This window comes from Somniosus microcephalus, chromosome 4, assembly GCF_052327205.1.
Source record: "Somniosus microcephalus isolate GS21.2 chromosome 4, FLI_Smic_1.0, whole genome shotgun sequence".
Taxonomy (NCBI): domain Eukaryota; kingdom Metazoa; phylum Chordata; class Chondrichthyes; order Squaliformes; family Somniosidae; genus Somniosus; species Somniosus microcephalus.
The window spans coordinates 301,200,063-301,223,804 of NC_140990.1; the positions used below are offsets into that span (position 1 = coordinate 301,200,063).

The 23,742-nt window shown below is 42.3% G+C and overlaps 1 protein-coding gene across 2 annotated transcripts in view; it reads right to left on the minus strand.

The window, feature by feature from the left end:
• The window catches only part of zeb2b (zinc finger E-box binding homeobox 2b), a 124,424-nt gene that overhangs the window by 16,208 nt on the left and 84,474 nt on the right, over window positions 1-23,742 (minus strand). For both annotated transcript variants that reach the window (XR_015078209.1, XM_085986658.1), the window contains exons 3-5: window positions 19,327-19,584; window positions 4,711-4,782; window positions 1,741-1,929 (exon numbers count right to left, since the gene is read on the minus strand). Coding sequence is in view for 1 of the 2 variants with exons in the window: in XM_085986658.1 (XP_085842784.1) it covers window positions 1,741-1,929; window positions 4,711-4,782; window positions 19,327-19,584 (519 nt within the window). In the remaining variant the exon portion in view is untranslated. The remainder of the gene's footprint in view (window positions 1-1,740; window positions 1,930-4,710; window positions 4,783-19,326; window positions 19,585-23,742) is intronic.

A 23,742-nucleotide genomic window follows, 5' to 3' on the forward strand; every position in this document is an offset into this window, starting at 1 on the left:
TGGGGTATAGTTCTTTCTTTTGTGTTGGCATAAGTAGGCATTCTTCACATGTGCTTCTCAACAATAAGTGTCAGCATGCTAATCAATATGAGGCCATCATAACTGAGGCTGACCCTGAGGGTCCTTGCCTAACGTGCACACCTGCACTTTCAGGAGGGCTTTGTGTGTAGCGAGTAGTAGTGACCCCGGCCAATTTTCCTTCCCTTCTCTAAACCAGGGACACTCAAAGGAAGACTTGGATTTATATAGCGCCTTTCACAACCACCGGGTGTCCCAAAGCGCTTTACAGCCAATGAAGTATTTTTTGAAGTGCAGTCACTGTTGTAATGTCGGAAACTCAGATCAGTACCAGCGCCCCGGCTGTCTCATTGTCGGCTTGAGTTTTCATGGCTCAGTGTCCCAACTGATGATGGGCTTCTCAGTCAGTCTTGCCTGTTTTGAACTGACTAAGCCCGGGGAGCCCCAATTGAGTGTCCTTGCCCTAGCCAACTCATAAGATCAAACAAAGTCACAAGGTGTGATGGTTAGTATTCTCGAAGGTTGAGATCAGCTCATTTGATCTCAACCTACCCGAATACCAACCCTACCATCTTCTCATTACAGCCTCCAATTGTTTCCTCAATTAATTCAGTGTCCTGGCCTCTCTTCTCCTGCAGCTGTGCCCCATTCTCCAGTTAGCAAATGGTACAGGAACAGATACATCGGGGGCTAGTACTTGCCTGTTGACAGTTATAAATTCCATCAGTTCCCTGCATGTAGCAACACATCCCAAAAAAATCAATTGTTCTCGCCTACCAGCAAACAATACATCATTATAATATGTGGACGTATAATATGTCCATTTTCCTATGTATTATGTGATGAATGTTGTATGCAGAAATCACTTCAAGGTCTGTTTTCATTGTTTTTTTAGTGTATAACATGCATTCCACAAAAACACACTTAGGCTTCAGGGTGGGGGGACATCACTGACAAATCAGATCCCGTTCTTATGCAACATCCATCCACATCCCTGTATTTTCCAGTAGGGATCATTTGATAACAACCAGGAACGGGGACCCTGACTGTTTTCCCCCTTCCTAGCCCTGGGGCAATGAGCCCAATTGTAGTGCCCTAAATGCTGCCTCAGCTCAGATTGTCTAACTCAGCGTGTATCAGGAACCAGATCTACAACCCTTATTGCTCATTACTACCCTGGGTGGTGTATTTAGTCATTGAGAGCTGTGAACAGGGCAGGGGGGGGCTCATTTTTCAGTATAAAATGGCACTGGCTGTATGTGAAAAATTCTGAAGCCCTCCAAGGGAAGAAGTGTAAGTCATTTTTTTTATATAATAATCAAATGAACAGTTATACAGGATAACACCTTTAAAACAACTCCTTTAAATGGGTACATACGTAAGTGGAGTCAACTGTATAAAGTAAACAGTAATAAAGTATTCCTATACCGGCTGCACTATGCGTGTGATCCAAGCAGTGACAATTCACTGTTTAAACAAATGCTAAAGTAGCATTTGTAAAGTAACTGTGTGGCACAAAACATAACACTATGAAAAATGGATTGCTTAAAATGGCATATCGGACAGCCTATGGCAAAGTGTACGATGCTATATCTGATACTTGGCCTCTGACAGCTGTTAGAAACCTCCCTATAGTTTGAAGGTAAACGCTGAGGCATGCAATGAATTTATGATGTGGCAGCTGAAAATATCAGTGTAATGGCTAATGTTGGAGAGGCTCACCATTGTCCTCTTGCCCATTGGCCTCTGGTGTTCCATGCCGGGACAGTTCTTCAGGCGCTTCTGGATAGATGATGGCTGTGTCACTCCGCTGCAAGTATTCCGCAATGCTAACCGCATGGCTGTCTCCTTCTTCGAGCTTCCGTTTGGCAAAATACTCCTCAAGATCTGACGTGCAATCTACAGTCTTTCCTAAAATAATATATTGAGAAAAAGAGGGAGGGAGAAGAATGTCAGTTACCCATAGTCCAATTTTCTCTACAAGCCAGAGTGACTTGGCATCTCTCGAGTCACAATGCACAGCTTTGAAGGACTGCAATTTTACTTGGAATTTTTGCTTCCCCATACTGTTTAGCTCTTGTGGGAACTCTAACTGTTAGGTGGAGATAGCTGAAATAATCACAAACAAAGCAAATAAAACCACAGCCTTCATTAGCCAGGAAATGACAGACCCTTATTGGTACATGCTGATTACAAGCCTAAACTGCCTGACTTGCTGGCATGCCAAGTTTTACTTCTGTTTTCCTCAGCCTTGTTATCTTTCAGGGTTTTTCCTTGAATTTTTTTTGTTACAGACATTTCAAACTTACACTGGAAACCTAGGTGCTATTTAAAGAAAAAAACAACATTTACAACAAGAGACTTCAGTAACATTCTGACTACCTAGAGCCTTTATGCTCCCAGAAAGAGGGCTTTCCCTCCACTCCAGTAACTGCAATCATTTGGTGTCAAAGATAAAGTTAGGCAGTGTATTGACAAATTACACTGGTTCCTTAACATACTGTCTCATAGTGTGTTAGGACATGAAGCACAAGATTCCCTCATGGTGAATTCCTGATCCAGCAAGGAGAAGTGCCAAGTTGAAACTATGGTGCTTTCCCACAGAGTTACCCCATGCTCTTCCTATACTTCTCTTAGTGACCAGCATTAGCAAATAGATTGCCTGCCACTCCTGTACATATTAGGGAGAAAAATTCCTGGCAGCGACCCTCAGATAAGTTCTGTGGTTGGGGTGGGGTGGGATGGAGGTGGGGGGGCGGGTGGCTGGTTTTGGAGCAGGCAACAGGGGTAGGGGGTCCGATTGTGAGGACTGCTGTAGAGTCACTCTTGCCCCTCCTGGTTTCACAGAAAGGCTGTTTTTATTTGTAATTTACCTTCAGTTGGCAGCCACAGAGGCCACTGAAGCATCCTGAGCGCAGCAGGCCATCGGTAACACATTTTGTAGAGGGGTCCTTCAACAGGCCACTAATTAACATATTCGAGCAGCCTTTTTTAGGCAGCATCAAAAATGGTCCCGATGAATTTAGCAGCGGGCACAAAGCCTGCGCAGATTGGGCGCAGTCATCCCACTGCTAGATTGGAATACTTTGCGCCTGTTTTTCGCCTGAAAAATGGGTGCAATGCATACCAATTTCCACCCCATGATCTAGGTTGACACTTCAGTGCAGCACTGAGAGACTGCTGCACTATTGCCACTTCTTTTCCAAGGCCATCATGGCCACTAAACATAAATACTGAGAGTCCTTGAGTCATGACCTACCCAAGACCGAGGAGATAGAACACTTTTATTTGTTCCTACCCAAGTATACTTATCCATGGTGGAAAATGGAATGCCAGCTCTAAATCTAATCACCCTTCCTTACACATTCGTACCAAAGGACTGCACACCCAAAGCTACCAGCAGGCTTAAAAGGATTGTTGAAATGGTGGCACTGTGCCCGATAAAGAATGGATGACTAGCCACAAATACACAGTCCTGCAGAGAATTATAAAAATAAAACTGATAACCATTTGTCAGTCTTAGGGGATGAAGTCATAAAAGGGATATTTGTGAAATGCATTTCCTACATGAATTTTAAACAAGCATTGAACAAAAGGAACTGTCTCATATTTAACCATTTTTTTTCCATATTTATAATTTTAGAATGATCATTAGAACTATGCAGTTTGTCCTGTTAAAGAATAACAGTCACGGAAATTCAAAAATACAAGTTTTTCTGTAGGCAACATGTTGCAACTGAACCTCCCTTGTAAGGTGGAGTGGCAACCCGTTCTTTGAAGATATGAGGAAATGCAGAAACACACCTGCTAAATGGGGGTTGGGGGTGGAAAGAGACCTAAAATATGTATTTAAATCTTTCTTTGGTTTTTTGATGCACTTGCAGAATCAGAAACAGCTTAGCTGGTTGCTTCTGTTTATTTCAAAACCTGTGACCAGTTTTCACGAGATTAGCAAAATATGTCATAGTGCAACCAGTTACTGGTAAAGTTCCCATCTGAAGTTAAATTTAGACCGAAACGTATGCCTCTGTGGTTCAGTGTTGCAACTTTGATTTGCATTCTGGAAAACACCTTGATGAACTGAAAAAAAGTGTTCAACCTACTAACCGAGAGAAAGGAGCCCATCTGCAGCCACCTGCATAAAGACTGTAAGCTTTCAATAGTGCTGCGCTATGGCTTTGACGAAAGCTCTTTATCAGGTGGGAAAAATTCTCGGAATGCCCGTGAACACATGGCTGCAGGAGTGAGGTCAGCCCCCCACTTACAATCAGTTGTTGGATTCACCCGGGATAGCTTTGGACAGCTTAGATCAGAATTAAAGGGACCCAGCTCCTTAACTGTCCGCTGTTTAATTTACTAGTGTTTACTTAAAGAATAAGCCCATTTAGACGGTAGAGACTTTAGACACACAAACATTACTACATCTGTGGCTTTCAAGCCACACACAAGGAACTGAACCCACTTGCTCGGTCAGGGGTGGGGAGGGGAGGGAGAAAGCTGGTTGGAAGGCACAGGAAGACCGAAACTTTAGGCCATTGTGAATCCAATGGAAGTGAACCCACAGCTTCAATCATCGTAGAGTTTCATCCAGCCAAGCTTAGAAACAAGTGAATTTTACTTCACGGTGGGGCTTTTATAATAAAACCTCATACTTGTGCAGAAGGCATGAGTCACAGCTGACGTTGTACTCACCTGTACTGTTACCTCTACTAGGCTGAAGTGTGGCTTCAGGCCCCATAGTGTCATACTCTTCCTTCATTTCTTCTGTAGAGAAAAGTGACATGAGAAGAGACTGAGTATTTATGAGCTTTAATTGTGGTGTTGTAACCTGCACACTGCCAGGCACAGCAAACCCTGGTAAAGTGAGGTATTCTTTTAAAGTAAACACAGGAAAGATTGCTCTAAACTCTTGTCTACAACGTCTTTGTTCTGGCCTTTTCAATGAATCCAATCACCCGGGCCAGACTAGTACTTATTTACCTTCAACATTACAGCTAGCAGTGAAAAACAGAGGTACTCACAGAAGAAACTGAGGATTGAAAAGTGCCAAGCATTAGAAGGTAAGAGAGAAATAAGCAAAAAAAAAGACTGTCAGCTTCAGTAAACAATCAAACCCAGCAATGTTAAACTATTCTCACAAAGACACACTGAATTAAAGGTAATTCTGAGAAGCGACCATTAGAGATATAACTATTGTGCTGCACTATTTCTCATCTCATGTGACTCATGTGAGTCATGAGCATCATAAGTTTTCCATCTGAGGGCACTTGAACCAGCTGAGGAAAAAAAAAGACACAGTATTTTTGCATAATACCGGTAATGCTCAAGATTTCTGCTTCACTTACTTCCTCAGTGTCATTTTTAGGTAAAGGGTGAGAGAAGTTGTAATGTCCTGCACTATCTGTTTGCTGCCCCAACATTCATAAATAGGAACAATGTTTACAGATCTCTTTCTTGAGCTCAGTTTTGTTGTTGCAATCGCATAGACTGTGTGGCACCTTTAGTTAAAACCGCTACAATCATGGCCTTGTAAACAAATCAGACTCAAAACAGAAAACTCAGTCTGTGTAAAAGAGGCAGTATCCCTTTGGTCGGTCCCCAGAGGGCAGGTTTGAAAGAAAAACAGCACACAAACACACTCTTCTCTTTTGCATACCCCATCATCAAGTTCAAAATAATCAATGTGCTGTAATAAATAACATGACAGGCATAGATGGCAGCTATCAGAAAGCCTAATCGTTTAGCATTGCTTAGTAAATTTTAAAGTACTCTCACCACACAGACTACTGCCGAGAGAGCAATGTTGTTTTATATATATATGTATTTGTTTCAATGGCCATGCTTTGTTGCTGTGATTTTCAAACAGCATTGTCCTAAAATGGATATTGTTCCTTTTTTTTAACAAATAGGAGAAAGCAATGAACCTAGTGCACTTTAAAACAATCACAATGTGTTATTGTCTATCACGCATGGAAGAAATTTCATAGAAGAAGTACTTAGTTCTGGACAAGAAGGGTTGAACAAGCAAAAGGAGCAGACACGCAGGTGATTTATTTGAGCGTCTGTCAGTGATAATGATGTCATGTTTTCCAGCACACTGTGTCCACCCATTGTGGGATAAAAGAATGTCAAGGACAATTCAAAACACAAAACTTTTATTGTGCTGTAACCGGAAGGAACAGTAAGAACTCGAGCAGGTCAGCTATGCTCTTCAACTGAGAACCTATTTCCTGCTAACGAAGTATCGTAACACAGGAGAGAGAGAGAGAAAAGAGAGGCAGCGGATCTGAAAGAGAGTGCAACCTGAGCTAGTGCTAGGGCAAAACATCTTATTGAGTGTCGCAGGAATGAAAACGTCTTGAGAGTCTGGCAACAATTGGTCAAAGTTGAAGCAAGAGTTGGCTGGGTGGGTGGCTGTGTGTGTGTGTGTGGGCGCGGTGGGGGGGGGGGCAGTGGAGGGACAGGAAGAGTTGTAAATAGCTCAGGTAAAATAATTTAATCAAGGACAGCATCTGTGTTGCGGGTAGAATTGTAAATAAGCTAGCATCTGTGTTGTCGGCATGTGGCACCCTACTGCCAGGGCCAGACGAGGGTCTGTTCTTGTGTATGGGAGGGAGTTAATGTTGAGCAGTCACTGTATGGGGACCCCAAACTGCCTTCAACCAGTCAGTCCCTATTTGTACCGCTCCCCGCCCCCCCACCCCCTGCACAGTTTGATATATTGAATCAAGTGCAATAGTGGTCTTATCTTCAGATATTTGGGGATAAAATGATTCCTACGGCAAAATAAAGTCTTACAAATGGAGTGCGTGACAGCTGCCTTCCAACTTGTGGGTCACCAGTTTCTTGGTGCTATTGCAAGTAGGCACAGAAACATGACATTTGGTAAGTTTGTCTCGATTCCTATCGTGAATCTTTGGAATTCTCTACCCCAGAGAGCTGTGGAGGCTGGGTCATTGAATATATTTAAGGTGGAGACAGACAGATTTTTGAATGATGGGGGAGTCAAGAATTATGGGGAGCGGGCTGGAAAGTGGAGTTGAGGCCAAGATCAGATCAGCCATGATCTTATTGAATGGCGGAGCAGGCTCGAGGGGCCAAATGACCTACCCCTGCTCCTATTTCTTATGTACTTATGGAGCAGTTTGGTTTTGAAAACTACATTTTAGCAATAAACATTATTTTAATAAACTAAATGGAGTGGGAGTGTAAAGTTGCACATGAGACCTCAGAGATAATAACAACAACTTGTATTTATATAGCGGCTTTACTGTAGGAAAACATCCAAAGTGCTTCACAGGAGCATAATCAGACAAAAATTGACACCAAGCCAAAGAAGGAGACATTAGGCCAATGTGATCAAATGCTTGATTAAAGAGGTAAGTTTGAAGGAGGGTCTTAAATGAGAGAGAGCTGGAGAGGTTTATGGAGAGAATTCAGAGTTTAGGGTCTATACGGCTGAAGGCAAGACTGCTAATGGTGGGAGGAAGAGAGTGGGGGATGCACAAGAGACCAGAATTGGAGGAACAGATTTGGGAGGCAATCAACACGTCCCAGGACTTTGGAGAGCAAAGGGAGTTTGGAGATGGAAGAGTAGTTTGGAAGGACAGAAGGGTGGGTTTTTTGAGAAGGGGAGTGATGATGGCAGATTTGAAAGAGAGGGGGCAGTACCTAAGAAGAGGGAACCGTTTACAATATCAGTTAGCATGGGGGCCAGGAAGCAAAGTTGGGTGGTCAGAAGTTTAGTAGGAATAGAGTTGAGAGAGTAGGAGGTCGGAGCTGAGCTCGGAGAGGGCATAGGAGAGTTAGAAGAAGCTATAGAGTTCAGGTATAGGGCCAGGGGGAAGCTTGGCTTGGTGGGCAAGGGGAAGGGACAGATGCGACAGAGACAGCTGAACGGATGGTCTCAATCTTAGTGACAAAGAAGTCTATGAGCTCCTCGCACAGGTTGTTGAAGGTGAATAAAGCTGTTGAATGTCCTTATTCTTAATCATTTAAATAAGCTTTTCCTCAAGAAACAGTCGTGCTCTTCTGTTTATACTGTTTGAAGTGTTTAAAGCTAAATGTTTGAATATTTCCTGAAGAGTGAATGGTTTAATAGGGATGAGACCTAAAGCTTCTTTTACATTGGGTTTAGCAGGGTAATAGAACCGTTGGCTGCTGGTGCACGAGCTGTTGGACAGCAAGAGGCAATCCCAAAATAAACGTACTAGCCATGCAAAGGCTGGCAGATGGGAAAACCTGATAAAAAAATTAATTTTACTGACCACTAGCTATAATGGCCCAGAAATTCGGGTCTCCACGGGTGAGTACGCACGGGGTACTCACCCGTAGGCCCAATGGAAGTGCCGGTTTCCTGCATGCACTGCGCATGCGCGGGAAATCGGCACTTCCGTTCCCCTGAAAGAAGGGGTTCAGAGGTCAAATGCGTGCGCGGGAGAGGCTGCGCGTGCGCATTGAACTTCGTTTTTTTTTTTACAGGTTTTCCCGGGAGGGTAAGTCTGCAGAAGTTAGAAATGTAAAAAGCAGGCGTAAGGCCTGCTTTTTACAAGGTAAGTGGTGAATTAATTAAAATTAAAACATTTTTTCCACAGGTTTATTATTTTTAAATACTTTAAAGCAAGGTAAGTTTATTTTTAGCCCCGTTAGAAAATGATTTTTTTTTTCAAAAATTTAAATTATTGTTTAAAAGTTATTTTATGTAATTTATAGTTTATTTAAAAAATGTGATTTAAAAAAAAATGTATTTGAAGATTTAGTGCTGTTTTGGGGCTGTAGTATTTATAACTTTTGACAGGTCTTCCTGTCAATCTTATGAATGGAGCATTCCCTGCTCCGATTGGCTCCCCATGGCCCACATGATCCCAGGGGACGCATCGAACTAACTGCGCCCCTGGGATACGCAAGCACTGCGCGCCGGCAGCTGGACCAGGCCCCGGATTGGAATTCCACGCGGGCCCACAGCTCAACGGCCGGCGCACTAGGTAAATGCAGGTCGGGGGCTTGCACCCGCGGGAAGCCGCCGACCCGAATTTCTGGGTCAATGAATCCGGTAAGTTTACTTTAAAGTTGATGTTGGCTGCACTGTCAGGAGCTGGCAACCCTAGCACCCCAATATAAAATTTGATATGTGGATTAGGCGAGATGAAGTAAGGTGGGAGGAGACTTGTGTGGAGCATAAACACCGGCATAGACTTGTTGGGCCGAATGGCTTGTTTCGGTGCTGTAATTTCTATGTAATTCTATGTAAAAGCAATTTTATTGGATGGAGTCCCACTGAATCATATTTAAAGGTGCTTTCATATTCATGCTTCTGTAGCTCCGGTTGCTGGAGAGCAATGCTCGTGCACCAGCTACCTGTGTATACATTACTGAAACTACCTCCCTTATCTACACAGAAGGATTGTTGCACAAAGCTGCTTGAAGATATGGGAGCTAGGCTTATTAATACTATGGTAGTGCAGCTAATGGAGGCAGATTGGATCTCCTTCAATCAGCTGCACTCATACTCTAAAAGCACCATTAAACCTAAAGATCACAGAACTCGAGAACTGATCCCAGTCATCATCAATCAGGAACATTAGTGGTTCTAGAACAGATGGATCTGGATCTTAATCATTTTATCGACTGTGCATATTTTGGCTGGGCAGGGAAGTGGACTAATACCCTGCATCTAGACTGCAATACGGTCTGATACAACATTTGAGTTTTTAACTCTGTATAGCCTAAGGTGAGCAGCTTAGCACTGATTTTCAGTTCATGGCTCTCCATTCATTGACTGTTTCCCCCATGTCTCTACTGAGACATTGCACCTCAAGGCTTGCTACTGCTGTCTCCCAGCTGTGCAGGTTTTGTGCCAGTTATGGTTGGTTTGCGCATGGGTGACGAGCACCTGCATGCGCCCATTTAAGATACATCCTTTATGCCCAAGGGTGGCTTTAACTTATTCTTAGACTGAATCAGAGTACAAAATTCTGTAATTTTACACTGGCAATCAGTGGTTTGCTCCAATTGTTGGTGTAAACAAGCCATAAAGCTCAAAGATGCATGGAAACCAAATTCCATTCCAAGTTGTACTTTATTGAAAGGGTTCACAGTCACCCTGTACCATTACCTAGGATTCTCCATTGTTTCAGACATCATGAAAGGTCACTAGTCTGTTGCCTATTTGCATTTAAAGGATGGCTTTGACCCAGGGAAAGGGTTAACACACAACTAATGAAGTCAGCGACTGAATCTCTAATGCCTGACCATTTCTTCAGAATGTAGCCTTGACAGCTTTGCAGTGGGCGTCATGCGTGTTCTCTTGGGTGACCTTTCACTTGCCCATTGTATTTATTAGCAATCTGGATTACTGCCAGGCCTTAGTGAGGCTGGTATAACACTGCCAGGCCTTCACTTGTGTAGGCGCAGACTGTGTATGGATTGTCTACACATAGTGCTCTGTTCCACCAGAGCCTTTAGCACCAATCATAACAGTGCCAAACAGTGGTGTATTGCTAAATTCTTACTGTTTTGCATCACAATTTAGATAAGTAGGAAACCTTAATAATATAACCTCAACTGCACCAAGGCACTGAACTGGCATTCTTGGAAGGTATCACCACAGTTCCGCACACTACATTGACAAGCTGTGGGACTTACCATCTCTCTATCCCATTAGCCACAATATATTATACATATTTTTTTTTACAATTGGCTAAAGTGCCCCGGGTTCGGGAAGGGAAAATCAGGTTGGCTCCCATTCTTGATGATTGTGCCCCAGTCTCTACTGGTAGTGCCCATGTGAGGACAGCAGATGAACGTAAGAATGGGTTTAGCTGCAACATCTACCACAGTCAGACAGCCTGTTGATGCACATGTGAACAATGGCCTCTTGCATGAGATATCAGAGGGCAACAGCCACTCGTGGAACCCTACACCAGTAGGGAGAGGAGAGGAGAGAAAAATAAAACAAAGAATCTTCCTGTTATGGAGGAGCAGGGGGAAATAATGAATGCACTTGTAGGACTCTTGTATCTTCCTCCCTCCCCTGGATAGAAGTTCTTCTGTAAAAATGTTTTGACAATAGAAGTATCTGGTGCCATTCCTTGCAGCAGCTTCATGTGACTGAAATTATTAGAAAATTTATCACAAAACACTCTGGCAATTAAAAATGTATTAAACTAGTCTTCATCCCACCTCAACCATCTACAATCTACTATCCACAGTACAATAAGTTTTAGTTAGGATTTGTTTTTATTTGCCCGTGGCAGGTGGAAAGTGTATATTTATGGAGGCAGTGAGCACCATAGAGGCATCATTGGGCCTAAAGAGTCTGAGTGTCAACTGGCAATCGTATCTGCTATGGCTAATGTATTTTTGAGGTATGATTATCTAATACTTGCATTTATATAGTGCTTTATCATCTTGAAACATGTCAAAGCACTTCACACAATTAATTACTTTTGAGAGGCAGTGACTGTTGTTATGTAGGCAATCATAGGTTAACTCTTAAGAAGCTTTTTTACCCTTCTACCCACCCCATGCAGCCAATGCTCTCATGCACCAGGAAGAAGCTGATTTTGAGCAAAAGTCTGGCAAATGATTTTCTAATTGGACACTGGTGAGTATGTATGGAGAAGAGGAGAGCTCAGAGAAGGGGGAGAAATTCAACTCTGTTTGATATCAGAGCTGACATATTCGTTAATATCGTCCTCCCTTTCCTGGTCGCCCCCCCTCACAATGGCCCTCCCTTTCCCGGTTGCACCCCTCCTGAACACATCCCCTTCCCCTTTAACGATCTACCCGAGGGCTGCTGCTGGCGATGCAGCGGCCTGACATTCAAAGCCTCTAGCCAGCGAGCTGACTGGGGATGCACAGCAGGTGTCCGCAGTTCACCAGTCTTATTTAAATATGGCCTGACACCCAATATCGGGTGCACTTCGGGCCTACCTGTTCAGGCTCAGGGATCGCATTTCTAGGCCTATTTGCCTCTCAATTTTGACTGCTGTGATGTGATGGGTGTAATATTCTTGATTTACCTAAATTTTTAAACCCCTTCCTGATAATTTGAATTAACGCGTACTATTATCGCATGGGACCATACTAAGTGTAATTGATTGCAAACATAAGAGAGCCAGCAAGTGTTATACATTTTAATACCACTGTGTCAAAAATGTAGTATTTCTGTTTGTTTATGCTTGGCTTGGTGATTGTCCCTTTAATTCCCATCACAATATATATGCAGTTGAAAGCCAGCTGCAGTGAGAAATAGCAAATACACGTTACAACCGAATTCAATACACATGTTACGAGAGCAGATCAAACTCGTTTTTGAACCGTAGGCTCGAGGGGAGGAACCAAGCTACTTTTGAACAAACACAGACATTTGTTCAGTTAAATGTACAACAGCAAATTAATTTTGAATCTGAGTGTCAGTTCTGAAAATCCAAACAAGCAATGGCAACTAGTGAAAGGGTATATGAGTGGCTGAACCTGTGCATTAAGTTGAGTTAGTAGAAGAAAGTCAAGCTGATGAGAATCTTCACAGGAAAAGGTAAAATAGATTAGCCAGAGAAGACTACAGGAAAGAAAATGTCTACGTGTACAAAGGTTACCTCTGAAGAAATAACTTTGCATTAGATTGCAACTCTTTTTTTGTTTTTTCCACTTAAGGAGTTAGATAATACTTCTTACTGTAAATACATAATTGTATTATATCAGTTAGATTATTTGCTTGTTCACTTGATACTTTAAATTTAAAATTAAGTCTGGTGTGATACTCTACTGTTTTTAAAGAGTAGAGAGAGATCCCGTGGAGTTAGTGTAAATTCAAATAGCCTAAAAATAATGAGCAGACAGGGTTTTCTGCTTGTTAGCCCATGTTTGTTACTGAAAGCCTACCTTGCTCGCAAGGCTTAGATAGACACACTCAAAAGCATGGGGATTTGGGGCTCACTCAGGAGAGTGATCCAAGATATGACAACTGAAGTCATCTAGAGTAAGAAGGGTAGAAAGGACCCCAAAATTTAACAGCTACCTTGGATAGATAAAAATAATCAAACTGCCCCCAGCTTTAGGTTAGTGAAATGTAGCAGGGAGTTTTTCATGAGGCATTAACACACCAAGGGGTTAAGACGTGGTCATAAACTGAGAGTTTTATCAACATCATCTGAACACTTCTCAAAGTGCTACTGCCTGAAAACACTTCCACAAAGTTGATATGCTACTCTATATAAAAGAAAGACTTGGGTTTATATAGCACCTTTCACAACCTGTGGATGTCCCAAAGCGCTTTACAGCTAATGAAGTACAGTACTTTTGAAGTATAGTCACTGTTATAATGTAGGAAACATACTATGTATATATAGTATGTATGCAGCTTCTAATTACTTCACAATGGTCAGTAACAAAGCTAATTATACACTGTGTACAGGAGACACCCAAGCTTACACCATATGACTCAAAGTCTCATGATTCATACTGCAACAAAAGGGACAGGGAGCACACCATATTCCCATCCTAAGGTTAACAACACCAGGAATCATTATTCTCATTAGACGTGTGAAAGGGATTCAATATAAAAGATTAATTTAAAAATGTTAGTGCCTTCCGTAGGAGTTGCGTTTCCTTTAGCAATCATCTTCTACCCTAATTAAACATATTTATCTTTCCACTACACTCAGTTATTTCTTTATTACATTTTAACTTTACTGTTAACAGTTAAAAATCTTTCATGCAATAATGAATGTAATTGTGAATTGTCTTTACTGAAGCAGTGGAAGTTAAAAAAAATGTTGACATATTTTTGAACGTAAAAATTAAACCTGTGTGTGATTGTGAATTATTAAATTCGCAACACCTAGCACATGATCCACAGCTTTAAATTTACAACATGAAATATTGTGATAGATTTTGTGTTGACGTGTTAGCCTCCTACCAGCGCCAACTCTGTATAACGACCCTCTACAGCACACTCTTAAATATAAAGCTGATTTTCCATGATTTCTAATGGAGTTATATAGGTAATACAACTATAGTGTAGTGCCCTGGGCTAGGAAGAGGAAACATCAGCCAAGGTTCTCACTCCTGATCGCGACTCCGTCACTCCTGCTAGCAATTTTCACAGGTATGGATGTTTGTTAGGCAAGGGTATTAAGGTTTACGGAACCAAGGCGGGTAGATGGAGTTAAGATACAGATCAGCCATGATCTAACTGAATGGCGGAACAGGTTCGAGGGGCTGAATGGCCTACTGCTGTTGTTACGCTCCTATGGAACTGCACGCTGGACTTTCCAGGTTAAATTTTAGACTGATCTTATCCTAAATACACGAACAGTTGGGAAGCTGTCTGGCTTTGTTCTCTGAGCAGGGAGCCTCGCCCGCTGCAAATGCCTATCGGGAATTCCGTGCACATTGCGCACCATTTTCCGCCCATCCACCAGAAGCATAAAGTGATAGAATGTCCCTTTTAGAGTTAACATTTCCTAGATGCTAATATAGCTGCTAATATGTCGTACACCCAAACACTATTGTCCTGGCCAGTGATGCACATGAAGAAAGGCATGCAACCTGGATGGACTGAAGCCTGTTGGTAAATGATATCGGTTATTTCAAAAATAGACAAGCTATCTCACTGTGCTCAGATAAGACTTGGGTGAAGGCAGATGTAATCTGCCCATATTTCTGCTCACAGCCACTTGAGGAGGAGGAGGACAATATGGTGGGCTGCCTTAATCGCAGGTCCATCCAGTCTGAGCTGCATCCCCCATCCCTCCCTCATGACTACTGCATGTGCTATCAGTCTTGCCATTCACCGGTTTTTAAAGAGGTTTTGACATATCCCACAGGACACCTACTTCCTTTTTTCAGGTGGCCAGAGATGCAACTGACGTTTGACAGTTTGTTTAAACTAAAGGACTTGCTGCTTTAAGTGAATACGTTCATATTCTGCTGGAGATCTCATGCATATGGAGCAATTACATGCTCAATCCCATGAACATTCTTGAAATAGTGACGCAGAGTCAAAAGTAGCACAGTTTGTAACCCCAATTTAGAATTTTAAAAAAGTTTTGTAATCCTTATTTGCCTGCTGTGGTGACAGAGCTAAGTTACCCCAAATCAGCAATGCCTCTCGACATGAGTTGAAAGTTTTGTTTATCCCTGCTCTCCTGAAAGTGGTGATTCTTGCTGAGGTACCAGTCTTCATGCATGAGCGTTAGCTGTTTGACCATGGGGGACATCACTTGACGGCCACGAGCATGTAGAGATAGATTTTGACCTTTAGGCGGCTGACTGGCGGAGCAGCGGAGAAGGCTCAGGCCTCGTTAACATTGCCTCAGGGCGCTGCGGACCTCGAGCGGGCACCCGCTGCAGCTCACCGGTTGGCCAGTTGAAGCCTGGTTCTATCGCTGAGCCGGGCTACAGGCAGGTAAGTCTGGGGAGGGGAGGGGTTGGGGGACAAGCCCAGGTTGGCAGTGGCCCACAGTATTCTTGATCTCATAAAAATTAAATCAAAAAAGATGCGGGGCCCTATTTTGAAATCGCCACTGGGACAAATGGGCAGACTGTGGGTGGCTCATGCGCTGTCCATTTGTACCTCAAAATTGCAATTGGGAACCTATGTACATCTAAAGGGCTTACCACTGCAAACAGGCGGGTGCTCTGGCCACCCATCAGAAGGCCCCTTCCAATAGGGTGGCGGTCAGCATGCCAACGTAAATGGGCTGGTAAGTGATCTGATGCTATTTTCACACCATCCCATTTTTTTAATTCGTTTATGGGACGTGGGCGTCGCTGGCAAGGCCAGCATTTATTGCCCATCCCTAGTTGCCCTTGAGAAGGTGATGGTGAGCCACCTTCTTGAACCGCTGCAGTCCGTGTGGTGAAGGTACTCCCACAGTGCTGTTAGGGAGTGAGTTCCAGGATTTTGACCCAGTGATGATGAAGGATCGGCGATATACTTCTAAGTCAGGATGGTATGTGACTTGGAGGGGAACCTGGAGGTGGTGGTGTTCCCATGCGCCTGCTGCCCTTGTCCTTCTAGGTGGAAGAGGTCGAGGGTTTGGGAGGTGCTGCCGAAGAAGCCTTGCTGAGTTGCTGCAGTGCATCTTGTGGATGGTACACACTGCAGCCACGGTACGCCGGTGGTGGAGGGAGTGAATGTTTAAGGTGGTGGATGGGGTGCCATTCAAGCCTAGTGGGCCAACATTAAAATCAGGCCCACATTTTCCAAAAGGAGTAGTGATCAGAAGCTGGAACCTGTGCTGACCTTTCACCTCCTTGAGGTATTGTGGCCAATTGAAATGCCCCAGCTGATTGAATCTTGCTCAATTAGATTTTTTTTTCAAATGTTATTACTGTGAATATTTCTGTATTGACTTTGATAGGACGTTCCTTATAAAATAGGGTCAGAATGATCTAAAGCCTCACAGCAGCAAATGGTGTATATATATATAAAACACTAAATGGTGACAGTTCAACAATTGCCTCAAGCCTAGGGGGTTCAGGTAGGACAAAATTACAGCGATAGCACACTCAGTGGCATCTTGTACTCACCCTGGCTAGGTCCCCATGTGCTGCGTCAGAAACAGCAAACCAGCCAATCACCAGGATTTATCTACAGTATATATTAAAAGTTTTGAGTCTTCTTGTTTGCGCCACACTTATTTGTCAGCTCCTACAAATTAATATAAAGCATAAAGGACCTCCAGGCAAGTAATCCTATCATGATGATTGATGCCACTTAGCTGTTACAATCAGCATGATTTATCTGCAGTATATTAAAAGTTTAGAGTCTTCTTGTTTGCGCCACACTTATTTCTGGTGTCAGGGTTTTGAATGACACGTCACTTGCCACGCCTGGGTGTCACAGTTTAAGCTGCAAGGTTTGTACGCCTACCATTATACTTACCTTTCAGTCTTCCCAAATGTATGCTCCACAGGGCCGTTTGTTTTATGTTCCCTCCCCAAGCCCAGCCTGAAGCCCTGGCCAGTTTCCCCTGTCCACGTACAACTTGCCCACCCAGCAGTCCAAAGCTGACCTGCGGCCCTAGCCAAATGTTTGTCCCAATCTGGGGTCCCCCCCCCATCCAGGACCTACTGGCCTAAGGCTCTGGCCGGATCCCTCCCCCAAATGGCGACCCTTCATCTCCCATCAGCCTGCGGCCCTGAAGCGGAAGAAGTGAAAAAAGAGAGAGAACTAGAAGAGCAGAGAGAGAGAGAGAAAGTGAGGAGAAATGGAAAGGGAGCGAGAGAAGTAGAACTTGAGGCAGAAACAAGAGATAAAAAGAAAGCAAGAGAAGCAGAAGTAGAGAGAAAGAGAGTGAGAGAAGCAGCAACAGAAGACGACAGACAGTGGGGAGAATGTGGTACTTGCTGGCAGATGGACTAGTTGAATCAGAGAGCATTGACACATTTATGGGGAGGCTTGAGGCATACATGAGATTTATGGAAATCAAGGGATATGCGGGCAGGGTGGCATGAGGTCATTAGTGTGGGAGGAGGCTCATTTGGTGTTTACACACCAGCATAGACCAGTAGGGCCGAAGGGTCTGTTTCTGTGTTGTAGATTCGATGTAATTCTAAGTGAGAAAAAGTCTCTTCTGACTCACCATGAATAGTACCGCAGGAGATCTATTAGTTTTAAAACTAAAAAATGTCAGCTCCTTTAACAGTAAGTGTTTTTTTTAAATTCCCTGTGGTTAAATTATATTTTTCAACAAAAAGTCAGACTATAGTTTCCTACATTACAACAGTGACTGCACGTCAAAAGTACTTCATTGGCGGTAAAGCACTTTGGGACATCCAGTGGTCGTGAAAGGTGCTATATAAATGCAAGTCTTTCTTTTTTCTTTTTATAACCTGGTCGATGAGGTACTTGCCCTACTGGTATTTCACTCCCCGACCCCCCGCCCCCCCCACCCAACACATTATACCCAATTATACTTTAGACCAATGACTCCCCAACAAAGTTTGAAAACATGCTAAGCAACTTTGTATCCACGTGCACCCTTTTGGGAAATGTCTTCCCAAGCAAGTCCTTGAATAGTCCTGAAAGATGTATTATCTCTGATTGTATCCCTTAAAAAAAAAATCAAAATGATACCAGTCTGGAGGAGTTGCGGAATCAGAGTGTGTAAAGAAACACAATTAATAGATACAGTTGTCAACACAGGGTGCTTCAATGTCCTTGTTAGTCGTGTCAATTCTTGCTGATTCAGCTCCTGCACTAGGGCCCAGCAATTCCTCCAGACTAACCCCCCTGGTGGTGTCATCTGTACTCTCCATTCCAACCAAAAAAAAATCAAAAAATCAACAGAAATAAGGGGGAAAAAATCATGAAACTTAATGATAATTCTTTGCAACTGTTTGATTTGTAAAAGGGTAAGGATTGTAAGGCAGCTTCCTTGACTCTTAAGAGCCTGGTTTTGTTTTCCTGTACTCTTATGCTCCTTTACTATACTGTATATGGCAAAACTCACTAAAGACTGTCGTAAAAATACTTTGATGAGGCACTGCAGCCTTGAATGCTGCATTCAGCAAACAAATAGAGCCAACAAGTGGCGTGGATTTGAGGTAAATGTTTGGAGAATGGCATTATCTTATATTTTAGTTTGGACTGCTCTTTGACTTGAAGTGCGATCATTAGTATGATGCTTAGCGAATGCAGAAAGCAGGTATACATCAACAGTTACTTGAGCAATAAAATCGTAGCCATTTAATAAATGAAAATAAATGGGCTTTTAACGTTTGATATGAAAGGTATGATGACCCCCAAATCATGGCTGGAATTGCAATCTGAGACTTTTTTTTAAACAATGTCATAATGGAGATGGCACTGACCTCCGCTCTGCAACCCTAGTTTGTAGATCATCGATTGACAGATATTAGTAGTGAAGAGTTTTTAACGTCACTTCACAGTGTCAAACTAGAGCCTTTAAACGAGATGGTAAAGTAATGTTGTTTTGCTTTAATTAAACAACAATAACTGTATCTGCACTATTCCCCAATGTTATTCTTTAATTACAAATCAGGTAGGTACAAGATTCATAAAACTGACAGCAGAACTCTTTTACGAGTTTGACCTCTGGTTTATAGAGCGACATTGGCTTTTGAAGGGTGCCACCAAATTACATGTTTAACAATGGTTGAATCATCACTTAATATGTAACATTTAGAACATAAAACATCTGTAGCACATTCCTCTGACTAACCAGCATGTTGAGTCAAATAAATTAGAATGAAGAATTTTGCGTACAGACAACATCACCTATTTTAATATTTCTTGAGCTATGATCCTATAAGCAGTCCAGAAGCCAGACTTACCAGTACCATCTATTGAGACTGGTAGTGTCTCCCTGCTGTGCCAGGTGTGTTCCGTGCCGCAGTCCCTCTTCTCACTTTCCTCGTCCTCTCTTGGCAACAGTACTTGGTTCCCATGTGGGGAAGAATCGTGGTTGGGCATAGTCACTGGACTGGAATCTCGGTCCAGGGCGTTTATAATACTGTCATCTTCCGCAATGTGAAGCTTGTCTTCGTCATCTGTTTCTGAACCCGTATCCACTACATTATCATAGTTCAAAACTGTAAAGGAGAAAAGAAAACAGAGGATTATAGAGTTACAAAAATGTACGTAAATCCATTGCTTTTATGAAGCAAGGGGCTGCAGGCCAAGTGACCAAAAAGCTCTAATGCTCCTGTGCTTTCCCGAACCTGGTCAATTCTTATTTTTCAAATGAATTCCTCTACCCCGGACACAGCACCTGGCCGTTCACTTTCCAAATTCTTGAGAGCATCAAGAAAACATGCAGAATATGTTTCAAAACATGCTTCAAATGTCAGAACAACTCAAGAACCAAAATAAACCAGTTTATTTTGCCACACAGACCTGATGCACTCGCAGTAGCATTCCTTAAAATAGACAGTTTATAAATAAGGTCTTTGAACTGAATTGAAGGTGGCTGCTTCTGCATTAGCCTGCCTTCCCAGTCATTCAGTGTGCATGGTAGTACATAAATTGTCCACTTTACCACTAGACAAGAAAGATTAGAGTAATAAACACAGGGACATTAGTTTAGCTAGAGAAACATACCATCAGTTACACACATACAGACACAACACTGCCAAAAACTGTTTAACCCAGCTCACAAGAAACGCAAACAGACACACTCGCACACACACTCACACACCAGCAGCTCAGTAATATGACATCATGGGAAGAAGAAGGAAGAAAAACGTCTCCGGATAAACCTCAAGCAGTTTTCAGGTTCATTTTGATGTCTATGCTCTTAATAAAGAAATCCTTTGGTTTCATCAACTGAACCATCTCAAGTGGCTCTTGCCAGCTATCAGATTATACAGGAGTGGCAGGAACAGAATTGTGCTTGTATCAGGTTTAGAATCCTCCTCTCGTGAATTTGTGAAACATTGAAATCATTTCTATTTACAACTCGTGCTGTCCAGGCCTTCATATCTGCTTCTTTTCCTGCTTCTGGAAGGTTTGCTGTTTATTTGTTTTTTTAAATACAGAGTAACAAAAAAAGTTTTATAAAAAAATATATATAACGGTTAGCCGGTGCAAGAAGATTACACTGCGCATATCTACTCATAATATGATCTTTGTATAATCCGCGGGCCTGCACTTGCCTTCCCAACAACTGCACAACAGGTGCAAATTAAAATGAAAACGGCAGCGAAGTTGGGCAAACAGAAATGCTGACCTGGTTTGAATACCAATTGACGGGCGAAACAAAACCTTTTCAAAGAGGTGTGACCACAAGGGTTTAGGCAAGTTCAGGCTGGGTAATGCCCTTTGAAAATAAATGATTTTTTTTTTAAAAAGGGAATATTCGTCTTCACTCTAGCTGTGTGGTCCAGATATACCTTGGCACAATTGACTGTGCCCTTCCTTTGCAACGGCAGTTTAACCATTTCTTAGCAACGTGCCGAAGATTCTTTATTGCACAAGGGTTCAAGGCTTCACTGGATATATTTGTCTCAGGCTGCAACAAAAGGCCCGAGTCCTGGGAAGCTATCAACCCACCCCCTAAAAACTGGTCTCTGGGTGCAAGAGAAATAAAGAGAGGTCTTGAAGGAGTGAATAAAATTATCTAAGGCTGGACAAGCATTAAAAGGCTTTCTATTCCATAAAAAACATGCCTTTTAAGGTCTTTTGCTTGTCCACAGCATTCTCTCTGAATATCACGTGAACGTTCCCGGTGCAGTGTGATTCAAATATTTTAGAGAAAAGGAAGATAAATGATTAATCACTAGCCAATGCACTCACAAATATCAGCACAAGCTAAACAAGCAATGAAGTCATGTCTCAGTATAGGGGCAGCAGCAGAACATGTATCACCCTCAAAGAGCAACAATACTTTCCCAACCTGCAAGACCTGGATGACAGTAAATATTGTTCTCTTCATAAATACCAATTTCAGTCCTGACAAGAATCTCCCCTCTGAGCAATAAGCACAAACCGCAACACCAGCTACTGGCGCAGAGACCTCACTAAGACTGTGGGAAAGATGTAACAATAGTGCTTAGTTGAACATTACCATTTTATTGCACTGATAAGCTCACACCCCTACCCAGGCAAGTACAAATGATACTGAAATTATCCTCTTTTTTTGTAACAAACCAGAAAGCAGATTGGCAGTGAAAGCACTCCTGGTGTAACCTGAAGGCTATTTATTCAATAACTTATGCAAACCTCCAGAAATTTAATTAATGCAGTTTACAGAAATGGGAAGTGGTCTAATCTGCCTAGAAACCTTGAAAAACAAAACTGTTTTCCCATAATTGACAGGAATATGTGCATTTGAGCCAAAATAACTATAAATAAGTATTGGACATTTTTTTTTCATTTCAAAATGAACTGAGGTTTTAATCCTCCTTTTAATCTCACTCTGATAAAAACAAAACCAAGCTAGCCTTCCTCAATAGCTATTGTGACTTTGTTAAAGTTCTGTCTGCCTCGGGTCCAAAAAGGGCCATTTCTTACATGTGGCTCCTCTAGATTTACCCAAGGGCCACCACGGAGGCTTTAGTCATCAAGCTGTAAGTTGGCACCAGCACAGGGTATTACTTCAACCTACAAAGAAGTGGGTGCCTGAAGAATTCTTCAGAGTTATTTTGTAAACACTCACAGAGAGAGAGAGAGAGAGATGTCCAGTCGCTGGTTCGGAATAAACAATGGCCCCGTATTAGTCTCTGGACAATGTGAAATGCCTGCCAAATGAATAGCTGTGATGGATGGCAAACTGAAAATGCAGAAATCACAGAGAGATCCATGGAGGGATTTCTGTAGTGGCCACCTCCCCTTCTGATTGTTCTCGTCAAGCCCAACAGGACCTGGACTTGCAGTAATCTAACTGCCTTTCCTCTATACTCAAAGAAAACACTTTGTAAATTTTTTTTAAAAACTAACTTGATGCCATTTCTGCAGGTGTAAAAGTGATTTAATGCATTTACTGATGGGCAGACATAGTTTTAACACTAATGCCCCCACAAAAACAGGTTTTTGAACGGAACGTTTGACTGAAGGGAAGGGAGGTGAGTCCGACTATTCAGATTTTTATTTTTAAGTTTGTTTTATGGTGACAAATATTAATGCTGCTATTCTGATGGTGCAAGTCATCATACCATTAAAGAGGACATTTCAGGAATTAAAAATAAATACACTGACAGGACTGCAGGCTCCAATGGGACAAGGTTCCAAACAACCATTTCAACTTTTGCTTTAAAAAATAAAGAAATAAAATATGACGGTTAAGAAAAAATGCCACGCAGAAAGGATTGTAGGCCCTGGTTAACCACTCTTCTCTGGTAAAAGAAACAAAAAATAGAATTTGAGATTACATCGTGCTACAAGCCATGCTGAAATATAAATAAATAACGCCTTAAGTATGAGTTTGGTCCAGCTTGCACCAATACACAAGCAAGACTATATTAACTCAGGCCTATCATTTTATTTTCTCATTTTAAAACATGATACAGATGCTCTCATAAGCGCAAGAAAATGTTTGCCTAAACTGCTCCTTCCGGTCCTTCTCACTGACGTATGATGTATAGGAAATAAAACAAAGTAAATATATTTTTGAAGGCTGTGTGTGTTTTTGTCCTGTATTTGTTTTTCTCTTTCTAAACCGTACACTATGATAAGATAAAATGTTTCAACGAGAACAGACTTACTGTGCACTTTAAGGCTGCAGTGTTCCTGCAACATTTTTCTCAACTATAGAAATTCAAGCTCAGCCAGCCAGACACCTACACGAACTAAATGGCTTTAGTGAGATTGTCGGAACAACAATTATCTGGCTGCTTTTGTGGAAGGCTGGCTTGAAAAAAAGAAGCCAGTGCCACCTCAAAATGGCTTTATTCCATGCAGATAAAAGAGTTTTGTGGCCATATCTTTAAAGATTAATTTTTTGGGCAAGGTGATGAGAATAAAGGGATATAAGGGCAGTTTTGCCTTCACAACACTGTGTTGGGCAAATCATTTTTCATTTGTTTGCAAATGTGCAAATCACGTTCAACACGCCATTGCATCACTAGCAATTGATACCATCATTACTGCGGAAATGAAACACAACTCTTTTCCCTTTGCAAACAAAACGAGGTTTGCCAAACAGTTTTTCTCTTTAATTCATACAGCACTCACAGAGCCCCGTATGGACATAATACACCCACTTGCTGCTTTGGTGAAAATGTGCAGAATGTCAGATCTGAAGCCCTCCGTAT